Source organism: Leuciscus leuciscus (assembly GCF_965113295.1).
Source record: "Leuciscus leuciscus genome assembly, chromosome: 24".
In the NCBI taxonomy this organism is placed as follows: Eukaryota; Metazoa; Chordata; class Actinopteri; order Cypriniformes; family Leuciscidae; genus Leuciscus; species Leuciscus leuciscus.
Window position 1 is genome coordinate 31,664,955 of NC_138723.1, and position 26,414 is coordinate 31,691,368.

The window sequence follows — 26,414 nt, forward strand, 5'->3', positions numbered from 1 at the left end:
CCAAACACTCCCCCCAGAAGCCTTTTTTCCCTTGGTCGAACATTATTAAAGTTAGAGCTTATTTAGAGATATCAGCCGGATGGCTTAGTTCAGGCGCTAATGGACCCAAGGTTGTATCTGGTAAATTACCGCACTAATAATGCCCAGAATGGTACCAAACTTCTACAGTAGTACAAATAGGTTCTGTACTCATAAAAAGAGGCATTGGAAAGTTTGTAAGTACATCAAGAGTTTATTTAAATAACACTTGCCTGATGGCTAATGCTACCGCTAACCTGGTCGTCGAGGTCACTCCGTCGTCTGGCACTTGATTACAGCCACCTATTCGTGACAGATTACAAGACCAATCACTGTTTCTTTTTTGCGGTGTTTTCTTTTGTTTGTTTTTCTCCATGGACATTCCCGCTGTTGCCCTGCTATGCCTGGAGCAGAAGGACCACTCCCTGGAGTCTCACACCAAGGAAATCTTGGAGTTGGCGTGCCTAACGCACTATCCTGACCACTCGCTGTGCGTGTTCTACATCGCCAGCCTCAGCGAGCGGTCCCGGGCACGCCTCCCAGGGAGCGGTCCTCGTGAAGATTTCGCATGGAGTGGGTGCTGGTAAACAACAACTCTGCATTCACCATCGGCCTAGCAGAGCCTACCAACACCCCTCCACCAAATCCAGAGTTTCGTCCCATCGAGAGCCCCCTTCCAGAGTCTCGTCCTATCGAGAGCCCCCTTCCAGAGTCTCATCCTATCGAGAGCCCCCTTCCAGAGTCTCGTCCCATCGAGAGCCCCCTTCCAGAGTCTCGTCCCATCGAGAGCCCCCTTCCAGAGTCTCGTCCCATCGAGAGCCCCCTTCCAGAGTAATGGGCCCCCTTCCAGAGTCTCGTCCCATTGAGAGCCCCCTTCCAGAGTCTCGTCCCAGAGATGGGGACTCGAGTTTGAGACTCGGACTCGAGTGCGACTTAAGTCGCACACAGCGTGACTTCAGACTCGACTTGAGACTCGTCCTCGAAAGACTTCAGACTCGACTCGGACTCGAGCTGCGGGACTCGTGAACAATGTTTATTATTAGGAAACGTCTGACGAGCTCGCTGTTATTCCCCTCCCTCCGTTACCTATAACCCTTCTACGTAACTGCGGCGCGCGGCCACACATGAGAGGACAACAAACATTTCGACTGCACTGGCCGCTGGCTGCTGTGCCATTCATCGTAAGCTTTGGGTTTAAAAACTTCAACAGAACTGCCAACTGTCACGCAGTCACCGTGAGACTCACGCGATTGACACTTTTCACACGCTCTCACGACACATCCATTTTCTCACGCACAGAAAAATCGTGAAGCAAAGAGGACACGGAGATCAGACAGACTAGACAGAGCAGGTACTTATGATATAAAAAAAAATCTCAGCTCTCAAATTCTGTCAATTCTATTACGAAATTCAAACAATAAATACCGTTTTGGCGCTTGTAAATGTGACGTGACAGATCCATAGACAGTATATAAACAGATCCCTAACGGCACGTGAACCGACCCTTTCTATTAGCTATTAGTAAATAAACACGACGCTGTTGAAAGATACAGTACAACTTACCGAAATGTATATTCCTCATACATGATATCGATCAATCAGTGTTTTTCAGTGTTTTTCATCCACGGAAAGGGGTCAATAAAAGTATATTTTTATAATAGTATATTTCACATCATTTGGTTCGTTGCAATAGTGTTTTGCATTTAGCTACAATGTGATGCTTTGCAGTTTTGCACTAAATAGGAGTATGTCAATTTTAGTACTGTAAGTGTAAGGTATAACATTTTTATATATTTGGTCTTATAGCCCCACAGAGCCAGCACAATAGGAGCCAAGGCCTTTCATTATAATTCAGCGACAGACAAGGGAGTCCTTTTTCTTCAGAAACTAAATTTTTGGTCTGTACTGTATGTTCATGCTACAAGGCAAAATACAGATATTAACTTAAAAGTAAAGCATTCTTTGTGTTTTTGTCATGTTGCAATAGCCTGTTTACATTGAGTATATACCAAAATCAAAGCTGATACTGTAATAAATAAAGGAGTCATAATAACATATTACATGCTTTGAATTCCTTATAGCTATGCAGTGTTCTAAGTAGCCTGGATGGGTTGCTGTACCGTGATGCAACACTTATTATAACAACAATAGACTTGAGACTTGACTTGGACTCTAGCTCAAAGACTTGAGACTTGACTTGGACTCTAGCTCAGAGACTTGAGACTTGACTTGGACTCTAGCTCAAAGACTTGAGACTTGACTTGGACTCTAGCTCAGAGACTTGTGAGCATCTCTGTCTCGTCCCATTGAGAGCCCCCTTCAGCCCGGGAGATGGGTCGTCTCCGCCATGGTCGCCCGAAGGGTCGTCTCCGCCCTGGCCGCCCGAAGGGTCGTCTCCGCCATGGCCGCCCGAAAGCTCGTCTCCGCCCTGGCCGCCCGAAGGGTCGTCTACGCCATGGCCGCCCGAAAGCTCGTCTCCGCCCTGGCCGCCCGAAGGGTCGTCTCCGCCATGGCCGCCCGAAGGGTCGTCTCCGCCCTGGCCGCCCGAAGGGTCGTCTCCGCCATGGCCGCCCGAAAGCTCGTCTCCGCCCTGGCTGCCCGAAGGGTCGTCTCCGCCATGGCCGCCTGAAGGGTCGTCTCCGCCATGGTCGCCCGAAGGGTCGTCTCCGCCCTGGCCGCCCGAAGGGTCGTCTCCGCCATGGCCGCCCGAAGGGTCGTCTTCGCCATGGCCGCCCGAAGGGTCGTCTCCGCCATGGCCGCCCGAAGGGTCGTCTCCGCCATGGCCGCCCGAAGGGTCGTCTCCGCCCTGGCCGCCCGAAGGGTCGTCTCCGCCATGGCCGCCCGAAGGGTCGTCTCCGCCCTGGCCGCCCGAAGGGTCGTCTCCGCCCTGGCCGCCCGAAGGGTCGTCTCCGCCCTGGCCGCCCGAAGGGTCGTCTCCGCCATGGCCGCCCGAAGGGTTGTCTCCGCCCAGGCCGCCTGCACGGCCTGCTCCGCCCTGGTCTCCCGAGCTGCCGGCATCGCCCTGGAGTCTACATACCCTGCTCACCCTCCAGATTAAGTATGTATTTGACTCATTCGTACCGTACAAAAATTTACTATGGTTTTACTACAGTAACCATAAATCAAATTTAGCAATTTGCAATGGTTATCACTATTTGAACCACATTGTAAAAAATAAATAATAATAATTAACCAAAACAAAGATTATTATTTGTCCCCAAGGGGCAATTAACGAAGGCCACATAGAGTCAGGTAAACAGTATACATAAAAACATCATACATTAAATAAATAACACAATGTGCATGGAATACATATTAATTATAATTATTGATAAACATATAATTAATTGACCTACATGAGTTTCTGTGTGATGTGAGGCGTCCGCTGTCTCCTCCGCTGGAAGAACCTCCTCTATCTTCTCTATGGTGTCTTGAGTTGAAGGTTCGGCCGGTGGTTCCTCTGGGTCCGGCTTCTTTTGGACCAAATATAAAAAATATGGAGGAGAATCAACATTAGCCTGAAATCTGAGCGGATGCTTGTGTTTATAGAGCGTTTGTTTTAACAAGCACACATATTCATGACAGAGTTCATCAAATCGTCCTGATGAACGTCTCCACATAAAAGAGCATCATGAGATCACAAAAAGCCCTTTGATGAAACCGCAAAAAATACAGGCGTGAAAATCACCTCTGGGCGAGTTCACTAAATTATTCTCAACCCAGCATCAGAACAAACACTCTTAAGAAAAATCAGCAGAACTTCTTCCCAGAGCATCAGTGAATTATACATGAGCGCAGCCTCTAAACAGCCTCGCAAACACAAGACGTGGTTTTAAGAGACAACTTACACAAACATTTGCACTGAAACTGCTAACAAGAGTGGGAAAATTACTCAAAGACTCTGTATCATTATGCTCTACAACAAGACAGAGAAATTACACTTTTTGTCTTCATTCCTAACACTACACTGTAAAAATTATTTTAATGATTTGTTATCACCTTTTTGTCTTTTGTCAAATCACCTTAGATTCACTAATGTTGTTCACAGTCTTGGTGGTAATTCATTACAAGTAGTGTGAGTTACATAATCAATAATTTTTTTCAAATAACGCATTACTTTTAAATTTAAAACAAAATATCTGTAATTTTTTCAAATAAGTAATGCAAGTTACTTTGTTCTCCCATTTATTGACTGACAGCTCTCCTGTCTTCATGTTGAGAGAAATCAGGAGTAAATGCAGAGGTGCCTTGTGTAAACACTCTTAATGCAAACATGTAACATTACTTTCTATAAAAAGTAACTAAGTAACACAATTAGTTACTTTTTAGGAAGTAACGCAAAAGTAACGTAACACATTACTTTCCATAAAAAGTAACAAAGTAACACAATTAGTTACTTTTTAGAGAGCAATGCAAAAGTAATGTAACACATTACTTTCCATAAACAGTAACAAAGTAACACAATTAGTTACTTTTTAGGGATATTGGGGATATTTTGGGGATATTTAATTTAATTTTATCAATCAATAAATTCTACTAGAAACAAACCTTGTTGTATTATTTTAATTTAATACTGTGAAGCTGCTTTGATACAATCTGTATTGTGAAAAGCGCTATACAAATATACTTGACTTGACTTGACTTTTTAGGGAGTAAAGCAAAAGTAACATTACACATTATTACTTTCCATAAACGTTAACTAAGTAACGTTTAAGTAACTTTTTAGGGAGTAATGCAAAAGTAACATTACACATTATTACTTTCCATAAACGGTAACTAAGTAACGCAATTAGTTACTTTTTAGGGAGTAACGCAAACGTAACGTAGCATTACTTTCCATAAAAAGTAACAAAGTAACACAATTAGTTACTTTTTAGGGAGTAACGCAAAAGTAACGTAACACATTACTTTCCATAAACAGTAACAAAGTAACATAATTAGTTACTTTTTAGGGAGTAATGCAAAGGTAACGTAACATTATTTTCCATAAACAGTAACAAAGTAACACAATTAGTTACTTTTTAGGGAGTAAAGCAAAAGTAACATTACACATTATTACTTTCCATAAACGGTAACTAAGTAACGTTTAAGTAACTTTTTAGGGAGTAAGGCAAAAGTAACATTACACATTATTACTTTCCATAAACAGTAACTAAGTAACACAATTAGTTACTTTTTAGGGAGTAAAGCAAAAGTAACATTTCACATTATTACTTTCCATAAACGGTAACTAAGTAACGCAATTAGTTACTTTTTAGGGAGTAACGCAAACGTAACGTAACATTACTTTCCATAAAAAGTAACAAAGTAACACAATTAGTTACTTTTTAGGCAGTAACGCAAAAGTAACGTAACGTAACATTACTTTCCATAAAAAGTAACAAAGTAACACAATTAGTTACTTTTTAGGGAGTAACGCAAAAGTAACGTAACACATTACTTTCCATAAACAGTAACTAAGTAACACAATTATTTACTTTTTAGGAGTAATGCACATGTAACATAACAAATTACTTTCCATAAACAGTAACAAAGTAACACAATTAGTTACTTTTTAAGGAGTAAAGCAAAAGTAACATTACACATTATTACTTTCCATAAATAGTTACTAAGTAACATTTAAGTAACTTTTTAGAGAGTACCGCAAAAGTAACGTAACATTACTTTCCATAAAAAGTAACTAAGTAACACAGTTACTTTTTTAAGGGAGTAATGCAATATTGTTACTTTTAAAGGTAACTTTCCCCAACACTGGTTTTTCAGCATAATATTTTGAGTTTCTGTTGATTAAACTCATTTATTTGTATTAACTCACATTTTTTTTTAGCTTCAATGAACTCAAAAGGCAACCAAGTTTTTTTTTACTTTAAATTAAACCCTGATTTAATTTAAAGTAACTGTGAAAAAGTTTTTACTGTGAAAAGGCCAGGAAAGTGAGTTTGTTCTTTTATTTGTTTTCTAATGCAATGACATTCACCCATGAACTGAAGTGATAACGAATAACGACTCTTGTCTTCTGTAGAGCTGCTTTACAGCAGAATTTGGACGTTTTGTATTTTAAGTTTGCATCATTGATTCTGTTTTTTACCTGTTTATTACTGTGAAGCTGCTTTGAAACAATCTGCACTGTATAAACGTGACTTGACTTGACTTGGCATGGCAGATATTTTTGGGTCACTGTAACTCAACAGGTATCGTTCAATCTAAAAAGAATCTGGATTGCGCTGCATAATTATAATTTCCTCTTTGAAGCTGAAGTGATTTAATTCTTACGCTGCATTCTCTTGATCATGAGCGTTTCCATCGCTCTGAATCTCTCAGAATAATCACATCTGCTAAAGCAATCTCTTTAAAGGACAGCGCGTGATGAAACGCTTCAGGATAGATGTAGCCGTACGGAAACCAGCATCAGTCTCCAACCGATCGCTGTGGATTCAGGAATCATGACGCTCTGAATGTGCTTTTGTTCTGCCTGGATCACTCCTGACTTCCTGTTTGTGTTTGTTAACATCACTTTTTATTTTCTGTGTTTATTTTCTTTTTCTGTGTATTTTCTGTGTTTATTTTCTTACTTTTTGTTTTACTTTTTTTCATAACTAGTTTATTTTCTGCACACTCTTAGAAGGATCCGTATGGAAACTTAAAGGGTTCCATCAGGAGCTTCATATATAGAACCTTTTAGGGGTTCCAACACTTTATGGATTTAGTTTTAATTTATTTTAATTCATTTTTACATTTTATGAATCATGCAGCTCATAAACATACATTATCACTAGAAAAAATAAATAGCTTTGCAAGCATAAAAAAGTATTATGCAATCGTTTAAGATAATAAAGTACATATACAATATAAGAGTGTTGAATGGTGATAGTGTTGCTATGTAGGCTAGTTGTTTGGGTGGTTGCTAGGGTGTTGCTATGCAGGTTCAAATGAGTGATAGTAATAGTGATGCTTGACTTGACTAAAAATGGAGAAAAATTATTTTCTCATTTCTCATTTACTCATTCGTACCTTACAAAAATGTACTATGGTTTTACTACAGTAACCACAAATCAAATTTTGCAATTTGCAATGGTCATCACTATTTGAACCACATTGTAAAAAATAAATGATAATAATTAACCAAAACAAAGATTATTGGAGTACATTTGACAAGAAAATACTATTTCAGACTTTCTACTTCAAAATTTCACATTTAATTAAATGTTTTACTTTTTCTTTGCAATTATTTGTGAAATTGTTTCTACACTATTTTTTCATATTTATAGTAAAACCATGGATAATAATAATTATCAAAATACCCCCCAAAAAACATAGTATAGTTTTACTATAGTTTTACTGAGTAAAAATACTAAATGTGAAATGTTTTATTTAAGTTCTTTTAATGAGATCTAGACATTGCAAATATGATTAACCAATATTCCAAATTAATATAAAATAAAAAATGTAAATCTGCTTAAAGGAAAGTCGTTTCAGAGGTGGAGCGAGTTATTACAGTATGCTGAAAGATAAATATGCATGCACAGATGATGAATCATTAAGAAGTCATTTTGTGTTTATCAGCCCTAAATTCCCACCTCACTAAACGCCAGATGATTTTACATGGTTTCTAACCGGTCTTACAAAATACGTCATGTCAAGTGGCCCATCCATCCATCCATCCTTCATCTATCCATCCTTCGGCCGCTCGTGCACATGCTGGATCATCACACACAGTGTCAGTGACTCGCTCAAGGGCAGCACGGATCCGAACACACACAAGTAGGACACATGAATCACGGAGCGACGACAAACTTCATCTGGATCTGCATGTGATGCGCGCGCCTGCAGTGCGTGTTTTGGTATGCCAGTCGAGTTACGCCGCATCCAACGCAACGCGACGCAGCGCGTCATTCCCACGGCAACCAGAGTTTAAATTTCACTGCCAAACGCGCACTAAAGCACGCGTCAACATAATCACATGTGATTCAGCCACATGTGTGGAGCATGTAATGCACACAGACGCAGTCCGCAGTCCGTGCATGGAAAGATCCAGAGCGCGCGATGTCCACCACACACACACACACACACACACACACACACATAACGCACGGAGACACTCACCTCCTTCACCTCCTGCATGCTGGCGGCGCGAGCGACGAGTCTGGCGTTTCTCCGGAGTAAATACTGCTGTCTCTCTCTCTCTCTCTCTCTCTCTCTCTCTCTCTCTCTCTCTCTCTCTCTCTCTCTCTCTCTCTCACACACGAGCAAGCATCCTTCCTCCTGCCTCACGCGTCCACATGCACTCGATCATGCTCTCACGCACGCGAGCGCGCGCACCTCAGCGCAGTGGAAGAGCTGCTGAATCAACAGCACGGTTTGCACACACACACACACTCACGCACACACACTCTCTTCAGAGCGCAGCGAGGAGCGCGACATGCAGCCCGTGTTTGTAATTCATTAAATGAGACCATTAACGCTCATTAAACAAGAGAGATGCGAGTGAACGAGGAGATCCGAATGCGACTGATGATGCACACACACACACACACACACACACACACACACACACACACACACACACACACACACACACACGCACACACACACACGCACACACACACACACACACACACACACTTGCTCACTCACACGATCTCTCTCTCTCTCTCTCTCTCTCTCTCTCTCTCTCTCTCTCTCTCTCTCTCACACACACACACACACACACACACACACACACACACTCACTCACTCAAAGACACACACACACACACACACACACACACACACACACACACACACACACACACACACACACAAATTTGATATCAGAATGTCAACTTTTTGTCATACATCTCATAATTATGTATACATTTTTATGTCATAATTGAGATTTGTCCTCTTATAATTAAGACTCATGTCTCTCCGTTATCAGTTTGTAGCAGTAAATGAAGAGATGTCTTATCGATGACAAGTTTCCTACTACTAAATTCTGAAAAAACAGAGATTCTAATTATTGGACAAAAAACGTCCTCACGTAATAACCTAGAATACTGTCTAACACTTGATGGCTGCTCTGTTAAAGGGATAGTTCACTTTGAAATTAAATTTTGGTATGTTTTAGCTTACCTCAAGGGCATCCAAGATGTAGGTGTCTTTTTTTCCGCAGTAGTTTCAATTTTGATATTTTTAGGTCAAACCGTTCTTGTCTGTCAGTCATATAATGCAGGTCTATGGTCACTGTCTCAAAGAGCATGCACAGAGTCCAAATTAAAACAATACTCCATCGTCCAAATTAAACAATTCCCCATCGTAAGTACACATTGATGGCCTAAGACACGAAACGAGCGGTTTGTGTGAGAAAACGAACAGTATTTATATCGTTTTTACCTCTTATACGCAGACATGTCCGAGTGATCTGATCTGACGTGTACGCAGACTGGTGCATAGATATATAAACACTAGATGTTGCCTTGTCTACGGCAGTTCATTGGAACGAATGTCTTTAAGGCGACATCTAGTGTATATCTATGCACCAGTCTGTGCACACGTCAGATCAGATCACTTGGACATGGCTGCGTATAAGCGGTAAAAACGATATAAATACTGTTCGTTTTCTCACACAAACCGCTCATTTCGTGTCTTAGGCCATCAATGTGTACTTACGATGGGGAATTGTTTAATTTGGACGACGGGGAATTGTTTTAATTTGGACTCTGTGCTTGTGTTTTGAGACCGTGACCATAGACCTGCATTATATGACTGACAGACAAGAACGGTTTGACCTAAAAATATCAAAATTGAAACTACTGCGGAAAAAAAGACACCTACATCTTGGATGCCCTTGAGGTAAGCTAAAACATACCAAAAATTAATTTCAAAGTGAACTATCCCTTTAAGTCTTCGTCGTCGGTTAGGAACCTGGGTGTGTGTGTGTGTGTGTGTGTGTGTGTGTGTGTGTGCTCTTTGATACCAATCTTTCATTTGAAAGTCACGTGTCTAGTGTCTGTAAAACCACATTCTTCGATCTTAAAAATATATCTAAATTACGTCCTATGCTCTCATTGACAAATGCGGAACAGTTAGTTCATGTGTTCATGACCTCAAGGCTAGATTATTGTAATGCTCTACTGGGTGGTTGCCCTGCACACTTAATAAACAAACTACAGCTGAACTCGTACAGTGGAACTACAGCAGCTCGAGTTCTTACCAGAACCAGGAAGTATGACCATATTAGCCCGGTTCTGTCAACACTGCATTGGCTCCCTATTAAACATCGTATACATTTTAAAATATTGCTGATTACTTACAAAGCACTAAATGGTTTATCTCCGCAGTGCTTGAGCGAGCTCTTAACGCATTATAGTCCTTCACGTCTATTGCGATCTCAAAATTCCGGCCAGTTAATAATACCTAGAATATCTAAATCGACTGCTGGCGGTAGATCCTTCTCCTATTTAGCACCAAAACTTTGGAACAGTCTTCCTACCATTGTCCGGGAAGCAGACACACTCAGTCAGTTCAAAGTTAGATTAAAGACACATCTCTTTGACCTAGCATTCACATAACACACTATAGACTTCTATAATTCAATGTTAGGCTGCATAGATTAGGTCAGCCGGAACCGGGAACACTTCCCATAAATCCTGATGTACTCGTTACATCATAAGAAGAATGGCATCTACGCTATTATTAGTCTCTCTGTTTATACCGAGGTTTACCGCAGTCCGCCGGATCCTGGCCGTATCCAGATCTGTAGAAGGACCTGCGGCTGGACCCGACGACAAGTGAATCAATCAAAACTAACTTTATCTGGACAATAACTTTATTCTAGAGCTGCTGTAAAGCCTAAACACTCTCTGTTACTGTAATCTCCTATTATCACTGTAAAGCTGCTGTGAAACAATCTATATTGTTAAAGCGCTGTATAAAAGAAGGTGACGTGACTTGACTTTGAGTTTTTTCATGTTGGCTTTTTAATATCATAATAATTACTTTTTAAACCATAATTTAAACTTTTTGTCTATAGTTTCAACTTTTTTATCTCATAATTACAATTTTTAAAGTCATTTCTTATAATAATGACTCAGTTTGTCATTTCAGCTTCTCATCACTTGTCTCGTACTGTGGTTGTTGTTCTCCTGCAGAAAGTGTGCACTGAACCACAAAACGGTGAACATGAACATGAAAATTGACTATTTATGTTCTTATTCTGCATTTGTTTATTTAAAACATGTTGAGGTCTTTATGTGAATGAGCAGAAGCTCTTTAATCAGGCTGATGCAGATAATGCTGCTAAAATTAAATGTAAATCAATGTGACGTTCATGCAGAGGCTTCTGGGAATGTCATTTTCATGACTAAAATTTAAGGTGAGTTCTACTTTTTGCATAAAATTCCCACAAACATTTAATGAAAAAATGCATGAATATTCTTGTTAAATATCAACGTTCACTGATATGGTCATTCTTATATTTGAAATATATTCATGTATTTAAAATGTTCAATATTTTTTAGTAGTTTAATGTATTATCTTCATAAATATCTGTGTTAAGGTTGCATAGAGTCTATGGATTACATTGTTTTTCCTGCAGAAATGCATGTTTTACTGTGTTCTCAGATTAAATTCAGCATTAATGGATTCTCTGATGAAGTTTATGGTTGACTTTCGTCTGGATTCGATGATGAAATGCTGAAAGATCCGAGTAAATCATCCTGCTCTCCAGGGGAAGTTCTCTTATATTCATTATTAATCACAATAATAAAGACTTGTTCCCTATTTATTATTCATCATAAACCGCTCCAGGCTCGTTCCCACCGTAGAGAAGCCTGAGGGAATGTGTGTGTGTGTGTGTGTGTGTGTGTGTGTGTTCTCTGAAACACAACATTAATCTGCCTCCTGCTTTAGTTTAAGCCTAGTTTAGTCCTGATTATCTCTCGTCTTCCTCCAGGAAATCAGTTTATTAAACTCTGGACTAGAATAAGTCTAGACTGTTAAAAACCATGACAGAGAAAGCTAGTTTTTGTTAGTCTGATTACATGCCAGGATTATGATCTAAAAGTAGAATTTTTACTGATTATTAATTATGATTTAGTATTTGATCTCATAAGTCAAAATTATAACTGTCAATTTCAACTTTTTAGGATCATAATTAAAACTTAATAGCCCAGTTTCACAGGCGGAAGGATTGTGAGCAACTCATCTGGTCTGAACTTTGATATGCGAGACACATAATCATGCAGAAGAGCTCATCATAACCTCAGTGTGTCGAGGTTCTTCTGTACTGACGCAGAATCATCACGACTCAGTCAATAACACTCCGGTTCTGCTGGTTATCAGTCCAGCTCGACTGAACCACATCAAACACAGTTTCAGACTCGCACAGCTCTGTTAATATTTGATCAAAGCCCGGAGAAGTGATTCCATCACACCGTGTGCTCGCGGGGAAAGACCTGGGATCACGTGATCATCCGACACGGACGGGTCGCGCGCTCCTCGGACTCACTGCGCATGTGCGAGAATATGAACATTGTATATCATCAATATTATTAGCTGTATGCTCATTTGTAAGATTCAAACTGATCTGGGTAACTGGGGAGATACAGAGAGGATTTGTGATCAAACTCAAAGTGCATTGAAACTATTGTGAGTCTCGCAATTCCGAGTCCTGAGTCCCGAGTCCGAGTCCTGAGCCCGAGTCCCGAGTCCCGAGTCCGAGTTCGAGTCCCGAGTCCCGAGTCCCGAGTCCGAGTCCGAGTCCGAGTCCTGAGTCCGAGTCCTGAGTCCTGAGTCCGAGTCCGAGTCCTGAGTCCGAGTCCGAGTCCTGAGTCCGAGTCCGAGTCCTGAGTCCGAGTCCTGAGTCCGAGTCCGAGTCCGAGTCCGAGTCCGAGTCCGAGTCCGAGTCCTGAGTCCGAGTCCTGAATCCTGAGTCCTGAGTCCGAGTCCGAGTCCGAGTCCTGAGTCCGAGTCCGAGTCCGAGTCCGAGTCCTGAGTACCGAGTTCGAGTCCCGAGTCCCGAGTCCCGAGTCCGAGTCCTGAGTCCGAGTCCGAGTCCTGAGTCCGAGTCCTGAGTCCTGAGTCCTGAGTCCTGAGTCCGAGTCCGAGTCCGAGTCCTGAGTCCGAGTCCGAGTCCTGAGTCCGAGTCCGAGTCCTGAGTCCGAGTCCGAGTCCGAGTCCTGAGTCCGAGTCCTGAGTCCGAGTCCGAGTCCGAGTCCGAGTCCGAGTCCTGAGTCCGAGTCCTGAGTCCGAGTCCGAGTCCTGAGTCCGAGTCCGAGTCCGAGTCCTGAGTACCGAGTCCGAGTCCTGAGTCCTGAGTCCTGAGTCCGAGTCCGAGTCCTGAGTCCTGAGTCCGAGTTCTGAGTCCAAAGTCCTGAGTCCGAGTCCTTTATATCACGCAACAATTCTGACTTTATAACAAGCAATTCTGACTTTATAACACAATTCTGATTTTATATCATGCAATTCTGACTTTATATCACGCGATTGTGACTTTATAACACAATTCTGACTTTATATCACGCAATTGTGACTTTATAACACAATTCTGATTTTATATCACGCAATTGTGACTTTATAACACAATTCTGACTTTATAACACAATTCTAACTTTATATCACGCAATTGTGACTTTATATCACGCAATTGTGACTTTATAACACAATTCTGACTTTATATCACGCAATTGTGACTTTATAACACAATTCTGACTTTATAACACAATTCTAACTTTATATCACGCAATTGCGACTTTATAACACAATTCTGACTTTATAACACAATTCTAACTTTATATCACGCAATTGTGACTTTATAACACAATTCTGACTTTATAACACAATTCTAACTTTATATCACGCGATTGTGACTTTATAACACAATTCTGACTTTATAACACAATTCTAACTTTATATCACGCGATTGTGACTTTATAACACAATTCTGACTTTATATCACGCAATTGTGACTTTATAACACAATTCTGATTTTATATCACGCAATTGTGACTTTATAACACAATTGTGACTTTATAACACAATTCTGACTTTATATCACAATTCTGACTTTATAACACAATTCTAACTTTATATCACGCGATTGTGACTTTATAACACAATTCTGATTTTATATCACGCAATTGTGACTTTATAACACAATTGTGACTTTATAACACAATTCTGACTTTATATCACAATTCTGACTTTATAACACAATTCTAACTTTATATCACGCGATTGTGACTTTATAACACAATTCTGACTTTATATCACGCAATTGTGACTTTATAACACAATTCTGATTTTATATCACGCAATTGTGACTTTATAACACAATTGTGACTTTATAACACAATTGTGACTAACACAATTCTGACTTTATAACACATTTCTAACTTTATATCACGCGATTGTGACTTTATAACACAATTCTGACTTTATATCACGCAATTGTGACTTTATAACACAATTCTGATTTTATATCACGCAATTGTGACTTTATAACACAATTGTGACTTTATAACACAATTCTAACTTTATATCCCGCAATTCTGACTTTATAACAAGCAATTCTGACTTTATAACACAATTCTAACTTTATATCCCGCAATTCTGACTTTATAACAAGCAATTCTAACTTTATATCCCGCAATTCTGACTTTATAACACAATTCTAACTTTATATCCCGCAATTCTGACTTTATAACACAATTCTGATTTTATATCACGCAATTGTGACTTTATAACACAATTGTGACTTTATAACACAATTCTAACTTTATATCCCGCAATTCTGACTTTATAACAAGCAATTCTGACTTTATAACACAATTCTAACTTTATATCCCGCAATTCTGACTTTATAACAAGCAATTCTAACTTTATATCCCGCAATTCTGACTTTATAACACAATTCTAACTTTATATCCCGCAATTCTGACTTTATAACAAGCAATTCTAACTTTATATCCCGCAATTCTGACTTTATAACACAATTCTAACTTTATATCCCGCAATTCTGACTTTATAACAAGCAATTCTGACTTTATAACACAATTCTAACTTTATATCCCGCAATTCTGACTTTATAACAAGCAATTCTGACTTTATAACACAATTCTGACTTTATATCCCGCAATTCTGACTTTATATCACACAATTCTGACTTTATATCAAGCAATTCTGACTTTATATCCCGCAATTCTGACTTTATAACAAGCAATTCTGACTTTATAACACAATTCTAACTTTATATCCCGCAATTCTGACTTTATAACAAGCAATTCTGACTTTATAACACAATTCTGACTTTATATCCCGCAATTCTGACTTTATATCACACAATTCTGACTTTATATCAAGCAATTCTGACTTTATATCCCGCAATTCTGACTTTATATCAAGCAATTCTGACTTTATATCCCGCAATTCTGACTTTATATCAAGCAATTCTGACTTTATATCAAGCAATTGTGAGATAAAAGATCGCAATTACCTTTTTTATTTTTTATTCTGTGGCAGAAACAGGCTTCCACACTAACTGATCAATAAAGCAAAGCTTCTCCAGCCACTGCAGTCCATCAGACCTGTTATATTCACATTCTGCTGGTAAAGTTAGTTAAACTACACTCACGCCACCTTTAATATCTGAAGTGACGAACCACATTTAACAAGTTAATTCACTTTCAAAGAAGATGTGTAAAGTATGTGCAAGGAAGGACACAAAGGCTTATTTACATCAGTGGAACAACATGTAATATTTCTCAGTGAACACCAGAGGGAATTTCTGCTTCCATAAAGTGTGTGATATCCTGAGTTTTCCCATCCTTTTCCCGAGCTCACTAAAGAAATCAAGGAAATCTACTGTAGCCTCATCTTTAGTGTGCCTGTAACCAGTTTCCTTTGACTGAAGGCACAGCTGTATCTAATGTTGTCAACACTTGAATATTGCAGTGTTTATTCTAAATTATTTATCATTATTGTGTTAAATTCATGTTCCTAATTATCTTGAATCAGAATAAGTTCCTCTTGCAGCATTTCTTCTCTTCTCTGATGTCACTCACATGAGATCAGCCAATAGCAAACCACAACCATCCAATCAGTTCCTCACAGACACAATCAAGCCCCGCCCACATCTGTTCTTGTTCCTGAAGCGTTTCACTCGATATACAGAACAATAGAGGAGAAAAGACAAGAGCAACTTCAGTTTCATGAGGACTTTAAGAGAATAAAATACAACATTCATTGAGAGAATATCAAAGCAAAACTATGAAGTCAACAAATCAAACTTTATTAGCCAAGAAATAAATTATAAAACACAATATTGATACAGAAAAAAGAAATAACAAAAAACAAATATATTTTAATTATACAATTAACAAATAACTGTTTTAAATCATTTTAAAGCACCATAATTGAATTGTTAAAATTTTAAAAAGAAACTAAATAATAATTGCTCATAGAATAGAATTTTATTATGCAATATAATCCTGTAAATACATTTTAAAAATACATACACTGCTGGTCAAAAGTTGGTAATAATTCAAAAAAAAGTGTAATCTGAAAGAGTCTCTGTTCACCAAGGTTGCATTTATTTAATAAAAATACAGTAAAAAATGTATTATTCTAATGTACATCAGCTGTTTTCTATGTGAATATCTAGTAAAGTGTAATTTATTCCTGTGATCAAATCTGAATTTTCAGTCTTCAGTGTCACATGATCCTTCACAAATCACTCTAATATGATGATTTGATGATCAAGAAACATTTATGATTATTATCAATGTTGAAAAGTTCATATTTCTGTGGAAACTGTGATTGGCGTAAATAAGAATAACTTCTATTCATCAAGCTCACATTAAATTGATCAAAAGTGACAGAAAGTTCTAAAGAACAGCATTTATTTGAAATAGATTCTTTTGTAACAGTATAAATGTATTTTCTATTCATCAAAGAATCCTGAAAAATAAAATGTATCACAGTTTCCACACAAATATGAAGCTGTTTTCAACATTGATAATAATCATAAATGTTTCTTGTGCAGCAAATCATCATATATTAGAAGTATAATTGATGGCGTATCAGCATCTCCCAACACCTTTTGAGCAAGGAAGTGAAATTTTCCAGGTCTGCATAATCCCTATTAAAATTCCCTGATATTTTGATGATTTCCGTGACGGACTCATAGTTCAGGTTCGGGTCTTTCTTCTCCTCTGATGAACGCCAGTGCTTTCTGATGGCCGTAGGAGGAGCTGGGAAGAGCCGATGGGAGCTGTTGGGAATGTCGGTCCAGAGAGTGATAGAAGGAGGGAGAGAGGGATCGGTTAAAGTGCAGCGGGGAGCTGGCGGTCCGAGGCGTGCGGGTGAGCGAAGACGAGGAGGAGGAAGACAGATGCGACCGGCTCCCGTATCCGTATGCAGCGCTGCTAAGGAGGAACTCGCGCGAGCCGTACGCCGGAGGAGTCGGTCCGCGAGACGATGGGCCTCGGAAATCATGCGGAAGGCTTCGTCTGCTGGGAATGTCGTAGATCCCGGAGTTCGGAGCGAGAGCGAGAGGTTTGTCCTTCTCTTCAGGTTCCCGGCGCTCCTGAATGGAGCTCATTAGCGGTTTAGCGAGGCTGTCGTAGCAGACGGGCGACGGCTCACGGTGTTGAGGCGAATGCCGGCTAATATTCATGAACACCGGGCTGCAGTTGCATCCAGGACCTCGGGGGAGACTCGAATCCATGGGAAGGAATGGCGTCTGGGATCCGAGGCGCTCGACGGGACGCACAAGACTGTCGTAGGACAGACTCCCGGATCGGCTAATGAGGACGCTAGCGCTCGGATGTGGACCTGGAGTTTCGGCTACGCGGCGGTGGGAGTGTTTCAGACTCAGCGAGCGGGAATTCAGAGTCAGAGAGTTTCCGGGATTCTCCGACTGAAGGAGACTGGGATCGGACGCGTGCTCCTGCGGGACCAGCGGGGAAATCCTCGTGCCGATCTACAGGGACAGACAAAGGAACATCATTTAAAATCGTATTTTTTTATTCTGCCGTTTGATCATACATGAGTGTTGTGTTAGTGGTGTAACGGGTTTCTATTAATGCCTCAATGTATTCTGGTTTTATCTGTGATTGTTGTAATGATATAGAATTTGAATGTGATTTTATGATTATTTTGCTTTGTCGCATGTACAGCACTGTGGTCAACTGTTGTTGTATTAATATGTATTTAGTAAAAATGTGTTCAGATATTTATTCTAGACAAGGTATCTTAGAAGGCAAATTTATTTCCAGAAAGTCGTACTGTTATGTCTATAATGCAAGTTTTAGGGCTGGGGGATATGATGATATAACGATTTATGATTTATATCTAGCTATATTGTATCTATAGTGTTGTCTAGCACATATATCAGTGCCGCAGTGACTCTAACGCTAGCCTGAGCGAGCAACACAGTTAAGAGATTTAAATGTTGGTCGGTTTTGTTAATTTGAGAGATTTAAATATCGTATGGTTTTGTTCCGTTAAGAGATTTAAATATCGGTGGGTTTTGTTAATTTGAGAGATTTAAATATCGGATGGTTTTGTTCATTTAAGAGATTTAAATGTTGGTCGGTTTTGTTCCGTTAAGAGATTTAAATATCGGTCGGTTTTGTTTCCTTAAGAGATTTAAATATCGGTCGGTTTTGTTTCCTTAAGAGATTTAAATATCGGTCGGTTTTGTTCCGTTAAGAGATTTAAATATCGGTCGGTTTTGTTTCATTAAGAGATTTAAATATCGGTCGGTTTTGTTTCATTAAGAGATTTAAATATCGGTCGGTTTTGTTCCGTTAAGAGATTTAAATATCGGTCGGTTTTGTTTCATTAAGAGATTTAAATATCGGTCGGTTTTGTTCCGTTAAGAGATTTAAATATCGGTCGGTTTTGTTCACTTAAGAGATTTAAATATCGGATGGTTTTGTTTCATTAAGAGATTTAAATATCGGTTGGTTTTGTTTCATTAAGAGATTTAAATATCGGTCGGTTTTGTTCCGTTAAGAGATTTAAATATCGGTCGGTTTTGTTTCATTAAGAGATTTAAATATCGGTCGGTTTTGTTCCGTTAAGAGATTTAAATATCGGTCGGTTTTGTTCATTTAAGAGATTTAAATATCGGTCGGTTTTGTTTCATTAAGAGATTTAAATATCGGTCGGTTCTATTAAGAATTTTTTATGTCGACCGGTTTTGATATATAAAGAGATTTAAATTTAAAAAAGAGCTTCTCGTCCTCCCTGCCAATCCGTCTCTACAGCACGACTTCACTATCCAGCTAGAATCATCATCAATCACCCCATCAAGGTCGGTCAGAAATCTTGGAGTAATATTGGATGACCAGCTGACCTTCACAGATCACATTTCAAAGACAGCTCGATCATGCAGGTTTGCACTGCACAACATCAGGAAGATCAGGCCTTTCCTAACTGAGCATGCAACACAACTTCTCGTCCAGGCCCTGGTCATTTCTAGGCTTGATCACTGCAATGCTCTTCTGGCTGGACTTCCATCATGTGCAACTAAACCTCTACAAATGATTCAGAATGCTTCAGCTCGTCTTGTCTTCAACGAGCCCAAGAGGGCCCACGTCACTCCTCTGTTCATCTCTCTGCACTGGCTACCTCTCTCTGCTCGCATTAAGTTCAAGGCACTGACGCTTGCTTACAGATCTATCACAGGCTCAGCTCCCTCCTACTTTCACTCACTCCCACGAGTCTACATCCCTACCAGACACCTACGATCGGTCAACGAGCGACGTCTCGTGGTTCCATCACAGAGAGCCTGAACATTTCCAGAATATTCTCATTCACGGTTCCCTGCTGGTGGAACACTCTCCCCACCCTCATCCGGGACGCAGAATCCCTGACAACATTCAAAAGACAGATGAAAACTCATCTCTTCCGTGAGCACTTAACCTCATAAAAAATTCCCTTTTCCTTTAATCCGCCCTAGTCTGACTTATGCTATTGAGCAATGCCTGCACTTTGTATTTTTAGCACTTGTTGCGTTGTTTTTGCCTCTTTGACTCGCTTGCTTTAGTCCTCATTCGTAAGTCTCTTTGGACAAAGGCTTCTGCTAAATGACTAAATGTAAATGTTGGTTTTGTTCTAGGTGAGAGTAAGCTGATCGGTTGTCACAGATGAAAAGTCAGCAAAGGTCTGATGCTCAGACACACTCTGAAAGTAATTAAGGCATTTAGATAATGGTCGTTGTGATATAAGTGAGAGTGTACAATACTCAAAAAGCATCAATGAAGATAGAAATATATAAATAGCCAGTTGTCAAAGAGTCTGATGTGAGTATAATATTTTCCAAATTAAACTGGCAGCCATCCAAGCTAAGATATTGAGAAATATAGGCAACGGCTTTCATTTTAATTAGTAGCATCTCTGATTTCAAGCAGAATTGCTTTATTGATATAGCATTCCTTACTGTGGTTGAAACTGACTTTTTGATCAGCAGTTTTGAACATTCTCACCTGATCTCTGGGAACTTGGTAGAGCACTTTGGTGGGCGACTCTGAAGTCTGAAGTGGGATTATTTTGTGTCCTGAAGGCATTACGGCTCTGGACTGGAGCAAACTCTCTGTTATAAAGCACAATGAGAGGACATGAACACATTTAGTGCAGAAACATGATTCTGCTCAACGCTTCCACACGTCCACACACCTTCCAGAGCTGCCAGATGGTTCTTGAGCAGGACGGGGTCTGGTTTAGGGGGCAGTGGGGGTGGACTGCTCATACTTTTACTGTCTGGATCATCTACTTCTTCCAGAGACTGAAACACACATCAAAATACTTTATACAGATACTGTACCAGCAGTGACGAACAAATCACACTCTCACTGTCTAAATGACAATCATTTGTTAACAAACAAGTATTCATTACTTCAGTGAGCTCATTGTTTCTGCCTTAAATTATTACATTGTTTAAATTAGTATATTTTTCGCTAACTGTGATTTTGTATATGTATATTTCTGAAATACATAACTAGCTCTGATAACAGATCACAAACTGTAATGTGGACTCATGCACTTTCTGTAAAGCTGCTTTGAAACGATGTGTATTGTGAAAAGCGCTATTAATAATATAATTGGAATGATTGTAGGGGAAGCTACTTTGAAACCTTACAAACCAGGGTTATTAAACTAAAGCTAATACCATAAGAAACATGCCTGTAACTTTCAAACGTTCAGATAAGGCTATATAAGCCATTATAAATCTTGTCCAGACAAACTTTACTTTCTAGTTTAACTACATTATAAAAATAAAACAGAAGTTAAAATTAAAAACAGATATATAAAAAAAAATATAAAAAAAATAAATAAATATATATATATATATATATAAAAATAAAAACTATACAGATATATTTAAAAAACAAAAGCTAATAAAAATAAAAAACACAATACAATTACTAAAACTTTAAATGAAAACATAAAATATAAAAACAAATTCAAAATATTAATAAAAACTATAAAGATATATTTAGAAATACAATAACTAATAAATAAATAAAATTACTAAAACTAAAATAAAATCTGAAAATATAAAAAATATAAAACATATTAAACATATTAAACATATAACATATAAAACAATTTTAGTAAAAACTATATTAATCACAATTATTGTAAAATAACACTGTTGCACAAGTCATAATTCAAATATAGTCAAGCTTTGTATCTAAGCTGTCAATATATCTTTAAACAATAGTTTTTTATTCAGAGCAGGATTTATTTTTCAGCCAAACCTGATGTGTTATAAAGTCAAATCTCATTTAACTGAATACATAACGACATTTATATGCTAAAATGGTACATTTCTAAATAGACGATCTAAACTGACCGTATCTTTATATCTATAAAACTCTCTAAAACTAAGTTTATGTTTAATGAGCCACAGCTGAACGCAGGTTAACTTTGATGATCTTACTCATTTATTCACAGCTTTCATGTTAAGTTTAGTTTAGTTTAGTTTAGTTTAGTTTAGTTCCTTTATTGTCCACAAGTGGAAATGTCTTTGGCTTCACTATCCACAATAACAACAAAACAATATAAATTAAAAATATAAAACAATTAAAACAATAACTTTCCCAAATGTACATAATGAAAAAATAAAAGAAATAAATGTAAGGAACCGTTGCTATGTGTCCTGTGCTAGACTTCACTTGTACACTGTTGTCCTCTTGCTGGTCTGATTGCTTCTATTGCTCTCCTCATTTGTATGTGGCTTTGGGTAAAAAGCGTCTGCTAAATGATTAAATGTAAATGTGCATATACATTCTATACCTACATATCCACACCATGTGCCATAAGTGCAGTATTTGTGAAACACATGTACCTTCACAGGAAGAGTCTGGCTGGGGACGCAGTTGTCGGAGCTCTTCACCGGGGTCAGTTTCTGAGACTCGGGATGATGGAACGGAGGATGAACGCAAACCGGTAATCTGTCCCTGAGTTTCCCAGTGTATCTACGATTGGAAGAGCAGAAATAATCATAACAACGATAAAACGTCAATAAAGTTATAATTTAATACAATATATAATAACAAAACAGCATGAGTGCGCACAAAAAACATTCTGTCCTAAACATGCATGATGTTATCGGTAACACTTTATAATACTGTTCCTTCATTAATGAAATTAATAAATTAATTAATGTTCCTTCATTAACTTCACAGGAACAAACAAGTAACGCACTATTAACATTCTAGTAACTACTATTTACTAATAAAAAACTCTGATTAATAACTTAGTAAGTAATATCGCTCAGGTGAATGTGGTAGTTCACTATTAGCTAATCAGTAACTTCTATTTTTCATCCCTCACTGAAGACTACTATATACAGGTTCATAATTAATATTAATAATGCATAATTTATAATAAAAGGTAATGGTAACCCATTAGTAATGACTCAAGTGTTACCGCATCCTAGTATTCTAAAGTGAAAAACATGATAACTACATAATATTGACTGAAGTTATTGTGAGCTTTAGAGGTTTTTGTGAGGTTTTGGATAGTCATTTTTTACTCAGTTTCTTGTCAGTTAATAGTAGTTATTAGAGTGTTAATAGTGCGTGTAGTTCTTCATTAATGAAGGAACAGTGCTGTGATCAGCTGATCCGCTCACCTCGGCATGATGGGACTGAAGAGCACAGACTGCAGGTTGAGACAGCATCCGTGTGTGAACGGATTCACTCCTCCCTGAAACTTCCCTGTCACCTGTGAAGTAGATTTAGTGAGAGCAAGTTCATGGCTCGTGTCAGTCATGATCTCACCTGTGTTCGCTTTCACAGCAAATTGATTTGGTTTTAGCAGAGCACGTCTACGGAGATCCCACTCCCTATTAAGTCCTATTGTACCGAATTGTGGTTGTAGTTGCACCAGAGCTCCACTGGGGGCGATCGCCCATGAGTGCAAAGTGAATGGGAGTCTATGGGGCTAGACGGCTAAATGTGTCTCGTTCACCCGATTGCCGTTGAGAAATCTCAGATTTGATTGTAGGTTTTGCAAGTTCAACATAGGTTATAGGTCGAAAGTTGAATGAACGAGTACTTATGTCCTTTCGATTTCTTACAGGTTGAGTTGTTGTTGCCCATAACACGCTAGCATTCTGCTAATGAACGCTGATTGGTCAGTGAAGGACTGATTACGACCAGAGATACCGCTTGATGGCATCGTGGCATCCGAAGCGGGACCAGAAACAAACAAAACACAAACTCTTCTAGCACGTGTAGTTACCTGTGTCAGCTGTGTTGTGTAGTTACCTGTGTCGGCTGTGTTGTGTGTTTACCTGTGTCAGCTGTGTTGTGTTTACCTGTGTCAGCTGTGTTGTGTGGTTACCTGTGTCAGCTGTGTTGTGTGTTTACCTGTGTCAGCTGTGTTGTGTGTTTACCTGTGTCAGCTGTGTTGTGTGTTTACCTGTGTCAGCTGTGTTGTGTGTTTACCTGTGTCAGCTGTGTTGTGTGTTTCCCTGTGTCAGCTGTGTTGTGTGTTTCTCTGTGTCAGCTGTGTTGTGTGTTTACCTGTGTCAGCTGTGTTGTGTGTTTACCTGTGTCAGCTGTGTTGTGTTTACCTGTGTCAGCTGTGTTGTGTGTTTACCTGTGTCAGCTGTGTTGTGTAGTTACCTGTGTCAGCTGTGTTGTGTGTTTACCTGTGTCAGCTGTGTTGTGTAGTTACCTGTGTCAGCTGTGTTGTGTGTTTACCTGTGTCAGCTGTGTTGTGTGTTTACCTGTGTCAGCTGTGTTGTGTGTTTACCTGTGTCAGCTGTGTTGTGTGTTTACCTGTGTCAGCTGTGTTGTGTAGTTACCTGTGTCAGCTGTGTTGTGTAGTTACCTGTGTCAGCTGTGTTGTGTGTTTACCTGTGTCAGCTGTGTTGTGTGTTTACCTGTGTCAGCTGTGTTGTGTAGTTACCTGTGTCAGCTGTGTTGTGTGTTTCCCTGTGTCAGCTGTGTTGTGTTTCTCTGTGTCAGCTGTGTTGTGTGTTTACCTGTGTCAGCTGTGTTGTGTGTTTACCTGTGTCAGCTGTGTTGTGTGTTTACCTGTGTCAGCTGTGTTGTGTGTTTCCCTGTGTCAGCTGTGTTGTGTGTTTCTCTGTGTCAGCTGTGTTGTGTGTTTACCTGTGTCAGCTGTGTTGTGTGTTTACCTGTGTCAGCTGTGTTGTGTTTACCTGTGTCAGCTGTGTTGTGTGTTTACCTGTGTCAGCTGTGTTGTGTGTTTACCTTTGTCAGCTGTGTTATGTAGTTACCTGTGTCAGCTGTGTTGTGTGTTTCCCTGTGTCAGCTGTGTTGTGTTTCTCTGTGTCAGCTGTGTTGTGTGTTTACCTGTGTCAGCTGTGTTGTGTGTTTCCCTGTGTCAGCTGTGTTGTGTGTTTCCCTGTGTCAGCTGTGTTGTGTGTTTCTCTGTGTCAGCTGTGTTGTGTGTTTCTCTGTGTCAGCTGTGTTGTGTGTTTACCTGTGTCAGCTGTGTTGTGTTTACCTGTGTCAGCTGTGTTGTGTGTTTACCTGTGTCAGCTGTGTTGTGTGTTTCCCTGTGTCAGCTGTGTTGTGTGTTTCTCTGTGTCAGCTGTGTTGTGTGTTTACCTGTGTCAGCTGTGTTGTGTGTTTACCTGTGTCAGCTGTGTTGTGTGTTTACCTTTGTCAGCTGTGTTATGTAGTTACCTGTGTCAGCTGTGTTGTGTGTTTCCCTGTGTCAGCTGTGTTGTGTTTCTCTGTGTCAGCTGTGTTGTGTGTTTACCTGTGTCAGCTGTGTTGTGTGTTTACCTGTGTCAGCTGTGTTGTGTGTTTCCCTGTGTCAGCTGTGTTGTGTGTTTCTCTGTGTCAGCTGTGTTGTGTGTTTCTCTGTGTCAGCTGTGTTGTGTGTTTACCTGTGTCAGCTGTGTTGTGTTTACCTGTGTCAGCTGTGTTGTGTGTTTACCTGTGTCAGCTGTGTTGTGTGTTTCCCTGTGTCAGCTGTGTTGTGTGTTTCTCTGTGTCAGCTGTGTTGTGTGTTTACCTGTGTCAGCTGTGTTGTGTTTACCTGTGTCAGCTGTGTTGTGTGTTTACCTGTGTCAGCTGTGTTGTGTGTTTACCTGTGTCAGCTGTGTTATGTAGTTACCTGTGTCAGCTGTGTTGTGTGTTTCCCTGTGTCAGCTGTGTTGTGTTTCTCTGTGTCAGCTGTGTTGTGTGTTTACCTGTGTCAGCTGTGTTGTGTAGTTACCTGTGTCAGCTGTGTTGTGTGTTTACCTGTGTCAGCTGTGTTGTGTGTTTCCCTGTGTCAGCTGTGTTGTGTTTCTCTGTGTCAGCTGTGTTGTGTGTTTCTCTGTGTCAGCTGTGTTGTGTGTTTACCTGTGTCAGCTGTGTTGTGTTTACCTGTGTCAGCTGTGTGTGTTTACCTGTGTCAGCTGTGTTGTGTGTTTCCCTGTGTCAGCTGTGTTGTGTGTTTCTCTGTGTCAGCTGTGTTGTGTGTTTACCTGTGTCAGCTGTGTTGTGTGTTTACCTGTGTCAGCTGTGTTGTGTTTACCTGTGTCAGCTGTGTTGTGTGTTTACCTGTGTCAGCTGTGTTGTGTGTTTACCTGTGTCAGCTGTGTTGTGTGTTTACCTGTGTCAGCTGTGTTATGTAGTTACCTGTGTCAGCTGTGTTGTGTGTTTCCCTGTGTCAGCTGTGTTGTGTTTCTCTGTGTCAGCTGTGTTGTGTGTTTACCTGTGTCAGCTGTGTTGTGTGTTTACCTGTGTCAGCTGTGTTGTGTGTTTCCCTGTGTCAGCTGTGTTGTGTGTTTCTCTGTGTCAGCTGTGTTGTGTGTTTCTCTGTGTCAGCTGTGTTGTGTGTTTACCTGTGTCAGCAGTGTTGTGTGTTTACCTGTGTCAGCTGTGTTGTGTGTTTCCCTGTGTCAGCTGTGTTGTGTGTTTCTCTGTGTCAGCTGT

General features: G+C 39.7%; 2 protein-coding genes across 5 annotated transcripts in view; both read right to left on the reverse strand.

Annotated features, from left to right (window-relative positions):
* Positions 1-8,510, reverse strand: part of arvcfa (ARVCF delta catenin family member a) — a 40,357-nt gene extending 31,847 nt beyond the window's left edge. The window contains exons 1-2 of one of the 4 annotated variants that reach the window (XM_082158626.1): positions 8,122-8,510; positions 3,375-3,491 (exon numbers count right to left, since the gene is read on the reverse strand). In XM_082158626.1, the coding sequence (XP_082014752.1) occupies positions 3,375-3,491; positions 8,122-8,139 (135 nt within the window). In that variant the 5' untranslated portion in view covers positions 8,140-8,510. The remainder of the gene's footprint in view (positions 1-3,374; positions 3,492-8,121) is intronic. The other 3 variants (XM_082158624.1, XM_082158623.1, XM_082158625.1) reach the window with 3 other exon arrangements.
* Positions 8,511-16,369: 7,859 nt separating this feature from the next.
* The window catches only part of zdhhc8a (zDHHC palmitoyltransferase 8a), a 28,856-nt gene continuing 18,811 nt past the window's right edge, over positions 16,370-26,414 (reverse strand). The window contains exons 7-11 of the mRNA XM_082158656.1: positions 23,144-23,235; positions 22,355-22,484; positions 20,680-20,788; positions 20,490-20,596; positions 16,370-17,977 (exon numbers count right to left, since the gene is read on the reverse strand). Of these exons, the coding sequence (XP_082014782.1) occupies positions 17,177-17,977; positions 20,490-20,596; positions 20,680-20,788; positions 22,355-22,484; positions 23,144-23,235 (1,239 nt within the window). The 3' untranslated portion in view covers positions 16,370-17,176. The remainder of the gene's footprint in view (positions 17,978-20,489; positions 20,597-20,679; positions 20,789-22,354; positions 22,485-23,143; positions 23,236-26,414) is intronic.